At 26.1% G+C, this 12364-nt stretch overlaps 1 protein-coding gene across 1 annotated transcript; it reads right to left on the bottom strand.

The window, feature by feature from the left end:
- Positions 1-1312: 1312 nt before the first annotated feature.
- On the bottom strand, positions 1313-2001 carry LOC111677181. The gene has a single exon (XM_023438269.2). It carries the CDS (start codon positions 1671-1673, stop codon positions 1563-1565), a length of 111 nt encoding a protein of 36 aa, XP_023294037.1. The 5' UTR covers positions 1674-2001; the 3' UTR covers positions 1313-1562.
- Positions 2002-12364: the final 10363 nt, after the last annotated feature.

Genomic DNA, 12364 nt, shown 5'->3' with positions numbered 1-12364 from the left:
TGTTGTAAATGCATTTTGTTGAGTATTTAAGTTTGTTTATTTAAAAAAAATGTTGCTAGAATTTACAATATTTCATTTCGAATTCTTTTTTTTTTTTGTTAAAGTCACGTGGAAGATTCTGCTCAAGCAAACTAACATTTTGTTTAAGTTTAGCCACATGTATATAGGATTTTTGTTGCTAATGTTTTATGTAAGTTATGGTTTATGGTTGATGTTTATTTCAAAAATGGCTTAACTTTTTAGTCAGCAATATATTCTTGACAATCTTGTTGTTATCCAACTGATATGAGTTTAAAGATGATTTTACTTAAGACTGTTAGGTTAAAAATGTTTTTGATGCTCTTTTTCTGTTGGCAACATGTTGACAGCTTCCTGAATTTTCAAAACTTAATAATAACCATTCATTAAATTTGATTTGAGTTTAGTTTGATATCTAAACATATTTACAACAGCATTTTAAGAAGATTTTGTACAGTTTTTAGATGTTGATAGTTGAATGCATTACTTTGATGTTATTAGCATGTTGATGAATATTGTAAAGCAGCTGAAGAAATTTTTAACTTTTTATTTAGTATTCAGTTTATGGAAGTTTCAGCAACATGTTTATACAATTGTTTAAATTATTTAAAGAAACATTGTTTAAAATAGAATTTCATTGTGGATTTTTTTTATTTATATTAAATACAGTTTATGAAAAGTTTTGAATCATAGTTTTTGTTGTTGCAACAACATGTTTACAACAATTTTTTCAAGTAGCTTTATGTTGGTGTTTATTGTTTTTTTATAGTATTTTTGTTTTCTTATGACAACATGTTGCTTTAATGTTATTCGACTTTTCTTAATTATATTTAGTAGAAGACAAATAATTTTATATTTTCACTGAGTTATGTAAGGTTGCTTACTATCAGCATCATGTTTATAGCAACATTTATTTGGAGTATCTTGTTTACAGCAACATTTATTTGGAGTATTATTTTGGTAGTTTTTTGTTTATAAATTTAAACATTAATTAACTATTAACACTTATTAACTAGTTTAATACATTAAAAAAAACCATGTTTTTCCATTAACACTTTTTATCAAAATAAAATTAAATTCTCTCTTTTTTTTTGGTTTTACTAAAATCTCTACAAAAATTTTGAACTTATGTCGTTTAAATGTTTATGTTTTTTTTAATAATAATTTAAAATGTGTTTTTTTTTATATTTTGCTGTTTAATTAAAAAAAATTACACATCACAGCCAATTTGATACACTGACACGATGGGTTAAAAATTATTTTTAAATATATATATTAATTTTTTCTTCTTATGGTTGTTGTAAAGTTTAAATTCACTTGATTACTAAAATGTTAAATTTTTCTTTTGCCAGATTTTTTTTATCATGAATTATTAGCCACTAATTGGTTGTTGCACTTTTTTTTGTTTGTTTGTTTGTTGTTCCTAATGAAAATGTTCAATTTAATTGTTATTCTTGGATTGGGATGATTTTAAGGATGTACTAACAATTGGTAGGCCTTTGTTATCCATCTGGGAAATTACCGGGTCCCAGCTGAAGTTTATCTCACTTTGGTTCACCCATTGTTTGGCCCACAACTATGATGATGACAATGAAGACGGCTAAAAGCACAAGAATACAACAAATAGCTACGGCAACCATGGCGCTATTACTCATAAAACTTTTCTGGCTCAACAAAAGAATAATTAATTAATTTTTATTAATTGTTATTATTGTTGTTGTTGTATGTAAGTTAATTGCTTATTATTTTTGTGGTTTTTTCTTTTGATTTAGTTTATTTTGTTATTGTAAAATTTGTTATAAAATATTATTATTCTGTGTTAAGTTCTTTAGTGTTGCTTTCAATAACAAGTGTTGAGCTAAAGTTTTAATTTTATCCTTAGAGGTCCTTTTTATTTATTTCCGTTTAATTGTTTTGTATTAATACGCCTGCGTTTTTCTTTTGTAATTGTATTTATTAATTTTTAGTTGTGTTGTTTTTTTTGTAAATTAATTTTCAATTTCTTGTTTTAGTTAAAGTTGTTTATATTTCTTTCCGTTTTTGTTGTTTTTTTAATTTAATTAAAATTTATTTTGCTTTAAAATAGATTTTGCAAATGTATATTTTTTCACTTATTTTCTTTTGTTGTAAGTTCTTAGTAGCTTTAATTTTAAAAGAAAATTTTATATTTTTAAATATTTAAAATGAAAATATGTAATAAAATGTTGATTGCGAGAAATTTTTCGGAATTTTTAAAAAATTATTGAGAGACAAAATTTTTTCAAGCGATTAAATAGTTAAACTTATTTAGCAACTTATCAATGCATATTATTGCTGATTACCTAGTTCAAAATGTATCATAAAATATTACCACCATTAATAATAAAACGAAAAAATCCTTGATATTTCCAACACCAAACAGAAAACTAATTTATTGTGAAAGTATTAAACTCTAGTCTATAATTGATTTTGTTTAAATTTATCTACTAATATATATCTATTTTTAAAACTAATACTCTAACACACATCCTCATCATTAGTAAATATATACAATTTATATTTAAAGCAAAATTATGCAATCTATAGAAAATTTAAAACAAAAAAATGAAATGAAGGTGTTTCACAAATCACATTATTGTCAAGTCATTAAGCAAAAAAAATAATAATTTTGCATTTACATGAAATGAGAACACATACACAAATACTCAGAGATATGCAAACTACATACAAAGTTAAATAACCCTACAGTTAAGGGGGAGACAAAATCACTTTATCCGATTATCAAACAAGTTGTAGAATTGATAAGAAACTTTAGTTTAGCAAGGCTATAGACAAGATTTACTCAACTTGGGGGACTTGCTAGGGTAAATCGACCTTGGGTCAAAAGAGGTGGAGTTTCATCCAAAGTTCTCGATTATCTGGCAAAATCCAATGTTTCCGTTCTTCACAGTCGTATATGATCCTAATTGACACCAACTTCCTGCCAAGGGAATTTGGCTGATCCATTAGTAGTTTCGACAAGTAGTTTAAACAAGAGATTTGATCTCCTCGCGTATTATGGGGACATTGAGATCCCTATGAATATTACTATTGAGCATATACCACGGGGCATCTATTATTGACCTTAACAGTGCTCACTGCATTCTTCTATAATTTTTCAACATTAGATAAGCAGGCTATTCCCCACAGTTGAATGCCGTATATCCATATCAGTTTTATAACTATTTTGTACAAAAGCACTTTATATTCCAAGTCTAGAGCTGACAGTGATCAAATTAGCCATTACATTTGAGCTGACTTTAATTTTATTTGTGTAACCTTAGCTTCAATGTGGTGAGCCCATGTTAAGCGGCGATTAAAGTGGATACCAAGATATCTTACATGGCTCTGTTCAGGAATTTTTATATTGTTTATCTGTACGGGAGAACAATTTTCTCGTCTTAAAGTAAATGTAAAGTGAGTACATTCCGAATAAGAGTAGTTATTCGATGTACCTGTTCGATAGTGCTGCTTTCTTCTGAAACCAAACTGATGGTCAGGAATAATACAATTATCGTTAAGGATTTCATGCAAAAACTCTTCAAAAAGTTTTGAGAATATAGACAACAGACTGTCACTTTAGTGACATCATTAAATTATCTTGAAAAATGCGTCCTGTATGGTACGCACAATATTTGCATGCTCAAAGGCTAACGGAAGGATGGATGGATAAAATGATATCATTCTATCCGTTTCCATATTCGAGGGAATTCTCTATAGAACATTCTCCAGATTATATAAAGAAAATTATTTTTTAAATTAAATTTTAACCATTTTCAATGCAAAATTTTAATAATATTCTATAGAAACTATTAAAAATTTTCTATAAAATTAGATTTCTATAGAAAATTTTACAGATTTTCCGTAGACATCTTAATAATTTTCTATTGAACATTTAATTGATTTATTAAAGAAAATTTAAATGGTTTTCTATAGATCATTGATTTTACAGATTTTAAAAAAACATTTTACTGATTTTCTATAAAATATTTTAATGATTTTTTAAAAACTTCTATAGAAAATTCCATTGATATTATTAGAAAATTATATTGATTTTTTCAAGAAAATTTTACTGATTTTAAAAGAGAATTTCATTGTTTTTTTTTTTAAATTTTGCTGATTTTCTATAAAAAAATTACTGATCTTTTAAAGGAAATTTAAAAAAAAAAATAGAAAACTTAAAAAAAACTCTCTAGATTTTCTATATAAATTTTACAGATTTTTTTAGATATAAAATATAATTTTGTTTTTAATTTTTACAGAAAATTCGTAAGATTTTATATAAAAAATTCTTTAAGGAATTTTTAAACAATTGTCAAAAGTTTATGAAAAAATATTTAAAGAATCTATAGAAAGTTCATAACATTTTTTACGATTTTCTTAAAAAAAAGAAAACTTTAATAATAATTATTTTTAGTTTTCTATAAAAAAAATTTAATATTTTCTTATTTTAGTTTCTTTAGGGGTAGATTTTCTATAGAAAATTTTCTAGATTTTCAAAACAGAAAAATTTCTAAATTTTTTCTATAGAATATTCGCTAAACTTGTATAGAAAATTTTCAATATATTTTCATATAGAAAACTTTTTGTATTTCCTTATAGAAAACTTTCTAAAATTTTCTTTTAGAAAAATTTCAAAATTTTTCTTTGGAAAAAGTTTTCTAGATTTTCCTATTGAAAATTTTCTATATTTTCCTATAGAAATTTTTCTAAAAATTTTCCAGATTTTCTTATAGCAATTTTTCTACATTTTCTTATATAAAATTTACTATATATTTCTATAGAAAATTGTCTATTTTTTCTATAGGAAACTTTTATTTTATTTTATTATATGTAATATTGTAAACGTTTCTATCCCTGGTTTCCATAAATGTATTTAGAAACTAAAATTTAGATACAAACAAACACACACACGATTATAATCACATTATTATAGTAATTACTTTATAATGATGTAAAATAATGATGCATTTGCTGAACATGATTATTAGAATGGTAGCTTTTCTATAAAATCAAAAAAATTCTAATAGAGGAAGTTAGAATTCTTTTAGCATCGAAAAATACACTGCCTTTTTTCATCTCTATTCTTAGAGTCCTCCTAATAACAAGGATTATGTATGTGTATTAGTATGAATAACATGTGATTTTGTGGTCTATTGTAATAGTATCTTTATGTTTTCCATTCAATGATGATGATGATGGCAATTCATAAAATCAACGTGATTGTATTGGTAAGGAAAAATAATCGAACTGTTCAATGACAATACTATTAATGCTGATAGATACTTGTAATTAGAAAAGAATATCCAATAATCGTATATGCAAAATTTACAAAATTAAGATTTGGCTTTTATAATTATTTTTGCGATAGGATGCTTTATAACATTTCATGAGAACAATACTTTAGTAAATTTAAAATTAATAAATTTTATTAAAAGTTTTCAAAAACATATTATAGTTTAATAGTTTCAGTATTAAAAGTAAATGTTTTAAATATTATCTAAAAGTGTGTAATTCTACACATTAGGATTTACTTCTGTTTCTGTTATGAAGATTAGATTCGAAACAATTTGCTTAATAAATTATTCCAAGTAATATAACTAGTGCAAAAGTAGAATAGCAAAAAAAATAAAAACAAAAAACAAAAAAAATTTTGCATTACAAAACTGTTACTATCTGACACAGACAATTTTTTTGAAGAAAATATTGAAAAATATTTATACCCCAGAGATGGAATATATTGAGCTTTTTCTTTAGATTTTATTATAGAAAATATAAAAGATATTTCTATAAAAAATCGTTACAGATCTTTCTACAAAAAAATAAAGATTTTCTATAGAAAATGTTAAAGATTTTGTAAAGGAAATGTTAAAGATTTTCTAAACAAAAAGTTAGAGATTTTCTATAGAAAAGCTAAAGATTTTTCATAGTCTAGTCTATAGTCTAGTCTAAAGTCTAGTCTATAGTCTACTCTATAGCTTAGTCTATAGTCTAGTCTAAAGTCTAGTCTATAGTCTACTCTATAGTTTAGTCTATAGTCTAGCCTATAGTCTAGTCTATATTCTAGTCTAAAGTCTAGTCTATATTCTAGTCTATACTCCAGTCTATAGTCTGTAGACTAGTCTATAGTCTAGTCTATAGTCTAGTCTATAGTCTAGTCTATAGTCTAGTCTATAGTCTAGTCTATAGTCTAGTCTATAGTCTAGTCTATAGTCTAGTCTATAGTCTAGTCTATAGTCTAGTCTATAGTCTAGTCTATAGTCTAGTCTATAGTCTAGTCTATAGTCTAGTCTATAGTCTAGTCTATAGTCTAGTCTATAGTCTAGTCTATAGTCTTGTCTATAGTCCAGTCTGTTGTTCAGGCTATAGTTTAGGGTATAGTTAAGTCTATAATTTAGTGGATAGTTTAGTCTATAGTCTAGTTTAAGGTCTATGGTCTAGTCTATAGTCTAGTCTATAGTTTAGTCTATAGTGTAGTCTATAGTGTAGTCTATAGTCTAGTTTATAGTCTAGTTCATAGTCTAGTCTGTTGTTCAGGCTATAGTTTAGTCTATATTTTAGTGGATAGTTTAGTCTATAGTCTAGACTATAGTCTAGTTTAAAGTCTAGTCTATAGTATAGTCTATAGTCTAGACGGTACACTAGTCAATAGTCTAGTCTATAGTCTAGTCGATAGTCTAGTCTACAGTCTAGTCTGTAGTCCAGTCTATAGTCTTTTCTATAGTCTAGTCTATGGCCTAGTATTTAGTATAATACTTACTACGCTTTAGTCCAGTCTATAGTTTAGTCTAAAGTAATGTCTACAGTCTAGTCTATAATATAGTCTATGATCTAGTCTATAGTCTTATCTACAGTCTAGTCTATGGCCTAGTATTTAGTATAATACTACGCTAAATATAAAATAATATTTTCTACAGAAAATATGCAATATTTTTTATTTTTAATAATATTTTTAATATTTTCCAAAGAAAATTAAAAATATATTCTTAAGCTAATTCTCAATACATTCTGTTGAAAATTTTACAAATTTTCTATATCAAATTATTAATATTTTTTATAGAAAATCCGTTTTATTTTCTATACAAAATTATCAATATTTTCTATAGGAAATTTTTAATATTTATATATATTTATATTGAAATCCTATAACCAGACAACCAATAAGTTTAATTGAAAAAGTAATAAAAAACTAAAGTAAAATAGGAAGGTAACAGCTGTTAAAGTAATATTGCCCTTTTGTTTAGGAAATTGTATGTCAAAAAGCGAGATCCTTCATCTTTACTTTAGACCTATTTTTTGTAAATTTTAATGCAATTTAATTTGTTTTGTTGCTGTTATTTTAGTTTTGATGACTTTTGGTTGTTTTCTCATATAAATTTTTTTCTTGTATTTTATTAATAAAGTTTTAAGTTGTCACATTAAAAAACCAGTCACCTGTCAAATTTGTTGTACTTTTATTTATTTTCTCTTATTTAATTTTTATTTGATTTTACAAGGGGGAAAAGTTAATCCAGCATAAAATGTGTGTTGTATAGAGAAAAAGTAAGTAAGGGGGGATTCTATGAACTGTATTAAGTGTGCAGATACATATTACAGAAATACTACTTGATGAAATAAATATTAAATGAAATTTTAAAACTTTTGCCGTTTTAATAGAAATTCTATTTAATTTTTTTTTTTGGATATCAAATATTTCTGGCAAAAACTAAAACTCTGTTAAATATGTAAGTACTTAATTAAGTAGTTATTTGTAAGCGAGCGTGGTAAGTACTTATTTCTATTGTCGTCGTTGTGTAGAAGAAAATATTTTTGTTTTGTAAACTTGTTTTGAATTATTCATTCACAATAGATGATTTTATACCCAACAGCTGATCATTGTTAAAAAAATTCACAATAGAGGAAGTTTTTTTTTCAGGGAACGAAAAATGTTCAATTTTAATTAACGATAGTAGTTTTGATTGAATAAAAATCTTTAAAATTAATTTTTTTTTCGTTCATCAGTTCATATAAGAAAACATACATATTTTGCAAATAAGATGTAGTTTTAAGAAACCACATGAATATTTGACCTTTTTTTTAAAGACATTCAAATAGAAAGTAATTTCTTATTAAATTATAACTAAAGTAAAATAAACAAAACCAAACTAGGTTATTTGGGTCAAACACAAAAAAGTAAGTTTTCTGGAAATTTGTATCAAAACAAGTAAGGTCAATGGAGTCATACCATATTATAGTTATTAAGGTTACCATTTCCTGCTATGTACAGCCAAAACCTATTTTTACCTTTATGATTCTTTTGTTTTTTTTTTTCATTTCTTTTTTATATTTATAAAATTTATTTAGCATTTTGAAATGTCTAAAAATTGTTCAAACGTTAAAACGTTTTTCTTAATAATCTCTTAGTTTTTGTTTTCTAGCTTTTCATTTGTAAATTTGTTTTATCAGTGGGTGTGTGTATGTGTTTGTGGAAATATGCGTGCATTTGTTAAATGGGCGTTTGATGTTTCCCTCAAAAAAAAAGGAAAAAAAGGAAAAATAGTATAAAAACCCTATTTGTGGGTGAGCATTTTCTATGTTATAGATAAACAAACAACTTAATTATTCACAACACGCAATTCTTGTTAATTTAAATTCAAAACATCAACATTATCGTCATATTAAGTAACGGAAAATTGTATATGTTACAAATACCAATCAGGGATTCATTTCGAAAAGTATTTATGTCAAAAAGTTTTTAAGTCATGTTGTTATTTTTTGTTTGATGGAAACTTAATTTGAATGACCATTTCTTTTTTTGCTAGGAAAATTAGGAAAATACTGTTGGTATTGAAAAAAAATATTTTGGGAAAGACATTTTATAAAATTAATTATGAATTTTACTTAAGAAACATTGAAACATTTTAATAAAATGTTAATCATTCAAACAAGGTGAACCAATGAACCCACTTACACATGGGAGATGCCATTCGTCAATTTTTCCGAATTTAATTCATATGGAAGGGGCCAAACCCCCCACTGAAAGTCCGCCAGTTTTTCTCTAAATGTTCACATGAATGTCAAAGTTCTTTATGTAAAATTTGAAGATTCTAGCTTCTACAGCATCTCAGATATACAAATTTTTCTATATAATTCATATGGGGGTTCTAAACCATCCCCTGGTAAAAGTGGGCTTTTTTCCTCCAAAATATTCAGATGAATATGAAAGTCCTTTTTGAAAAATTTTAGTAATCTAGTTTTATAAGTTTCTTAGATAAAATATTTTGTTGTATTTTATTGATATGGGAGGTGACGCTGCCCCTTTTGGTAGTCCGCCAATTTATTACCCAAAATATTTACATGGATTCTAAAGTTCTTCGTGCAAAATTTGAAGCTTTTAACTCTAATATTTTTCAAGATAAACGAATTTGTGTACTTTCATTTAATATAGGAGGTGCCACGCCCCTTCTGCTAGTCCGCCCACTTTTTATCCTAACAAATCATATTAAGACTTATGTGGCTCCGACCAAATTTTAGGGCTCTAACTGTTACGTTTTCCGAGATATACTGATTTAATATTTTCTTAATATGGAAGATGCCACGCCCACTATAGTCATTCCGCCCATTATATCCAAAAATATTCTAATGGATCTCAAAGTTATCCGTGCAAAATTTGAGAACTCTAATTGTACCAGTTTCCAAGATAGCTATTAAATAAGTAGGCGTGGCAACTCGCCTACTTGAAGTTTTAACATAAAAAGTAGCCTATAGTTCCTTCCAGTCTTAAATGTTTAATCTCGATTATATATTCTTTAGCCTTGAGCTATCTTAACATATAGCTTCAAACCACTTTTAATATATAGGATCAGTTAAAACCTTTGAGATTTTGACATGAAAGACAGAGATTGGTCCGATTAGCCACCAATATGATATCAAACTCTAACAAACAAACAAAATAACTAACTAACTAACTAACTAAAGCCTATCAAAGCATATTAACGATAATCGAAAGAGTGAAATTGTATGGAAATCAACACAAGTATTTGATAGACCAGAAAGGCACAATTCATTCCAGTTCAGATATTTAAAGTCCTTTAGAATAAAATGGTCGAGAAGTTTAATTTTTCAAGTCTTAAAATCCAGTTCGACCATTTGTTTGGATTAATATAGAATGCTGTCACTTAACTTCAGAATACTGTACTTGAACTTGAGGTCATGCGAACTTGGTCTTAAGAAATATTGCACTTATTCGCGAATATTCCTGGACTTTGTTTAAAACTAATCATAAATATTAAAAAAAATCTATACATAATTTGAAAACTTACTATATAATTACATACAAAAGATACAATAGAGTAACAAGAATTACATTCGATTTTTATCAAGAATATTCCGAGAACTTGATATACTTAAAAGTGAAGTATATTCTCTTAATTTATAGTATTTTTAAACTACCTAGCGATAACTCCTAAATGAGAGAGACCACGAACCTAGGTACACGATTGTATATACAAATCATTATAAGAGTACTTTAAAGTAATACGGACGGTATGTAGTAGACATGGAAAAGTAAGTTGTTGTGTAAGTAATGACTCATTATTAAAAACTATTTTTTGTAAAGTTATTTCAATCTCCACCAACGAAAATTGCTTTTAATAAAAGAAATCTTTTAAAATCTTTAACATATCTTTTTTTAAGATTCTTATCATATTTTAAACTTGACATTTTTTAATATAAGGTGATTTTATTTTTTTTATTTCATACATTTCTAAACATAAATTTAATATTTCTTATTTTAACGCACTTTGAATAATGTATTAAAAATGTTAAACAACAATAACGTCACTTTCGCAGATGATGGGGAAGGGGCGCTTAACAAGTCATAAAAAAAGAAAAAAAAAAAACAACTAAAAACTAAAGAAACATGACGCATTTGATCGTTATCATGGTTGTGTCAGCGACAAAAACACCCTACATCTCCTTCTCCATCCACTGTGATAAGTGAAATTTTTTCCCTCCCCCCAAATAGCAGAGTATTAAACGTCATTGTATATCCCCGCCTTTTTGGCCTAAAGGAATTTTATTAAGTTGTTGTTGTTATTACTTTGTGTATGTATATCTTGGCTTTCGTATCCTTTGCATAAAAAAGAAAAGATTTATTACAAACACTTGGCTGATTACAAACATTCGATATGCCCCGGTTCATAAGAATATTTTAATATTTTTTCTCATACTTTTTGAACATGTTATTGTTAAAATAAAATGATTGCATACTTTTCTTAACAATATGTATATTTGTTGTTTTTTTATTGTAGCTGCTGTTATCGCTGTTATTGTGTTTAAACACACATACACATATAAATACTTAGACAAACATATACAAAACATATAAAATTATCAGCAAATACGAGTTACGAGTATGTATGTATGTATGTATGTATGTATGTATGTATGTATGTATGTATGTATGTATGTATGTATGTATGTATGTATGTATGTATGTATGTATGTAGTATTTATGCGAATATTTTATACATAAAATTGTCATAAATATCCTTTTTTTCTTGCTACTCCTTTCAACACAAACACACATGCCTTTTGGAAATATACATGAGTATAGCAATGAAGAAAATAGGTTACACTTCTTATTTGTTATATTATTTTTCCTCTTCGTAAGTCTTGCGTTTGAAGAGCGTATGAATCAGTAGAAAAGTTTTCTTGTTTAGAATCCTGTAGCAAGGATTATGGATTATTATAAAAGATTTATAATCCTTTAGAATATCAAACACACACATTCTTATTTTCACATGTAAGCATGTTTGTGTGTTATAAATCAAGTGTTTTCTTCTCTTTTTCTTCACAGTTTGTATAAATAATTTTGAAAAAAAAGAATATAAATTTTATACCAAATATAACCCTATCTTGGGGGTTTGCTGGTCTTAATTTAAAATCCAATTTGTATTTAAGGTTTTAGTAACATGCTTGTGTGCTTGTCAGTGTTAAATGATAATGATAATACATAAAAATCCTTTAAAGGATCAAATAAAATATTTTTAGCAATAAAACTAAAATGAAAAGATAATATAGTAAGTATTTCAGCAGTTTACTGAGTTTGTAAGCTTTTTACGTAAATATTATGATTATTAAATTTTAAACATTTTTGTCTAATTTGTTCTTTTAAAAGTTTTTAGAATGAAAAAATATCATTCTTATGATCTTTAGATTAGAAATGTCCATTTATAAACAGTTCTAGTTCAATTCTAATTCAGTTCTAGTTCAGTTCTAGTTCAGTTCTAGTTCAGTTCTAGTTCAGTTCTAGTTCAGTTCTAGTTCAGTTCTAGTTCAGTTCTAG

This window comes from Lucilia cuprina, chromosome 4 (assembly GCF_022045245.1).
Source record: "Lucilia cuprina isolate Lc7/37 chromosome 4, ASM2204524v1, whole genome shotgun sequence".
Classification (NCBI taxonomy): Eukaryota; Metazoa; Arthropoda; class Insecta; order Diptera; family Calliphoridae; genus Lucilia; species Lucilia cuprina.
The sequence above is the reverse complement of the archived record's forward strand: the minus strand, read 5'-3'. Positions and strand labels throughout refer to the sequence as shown.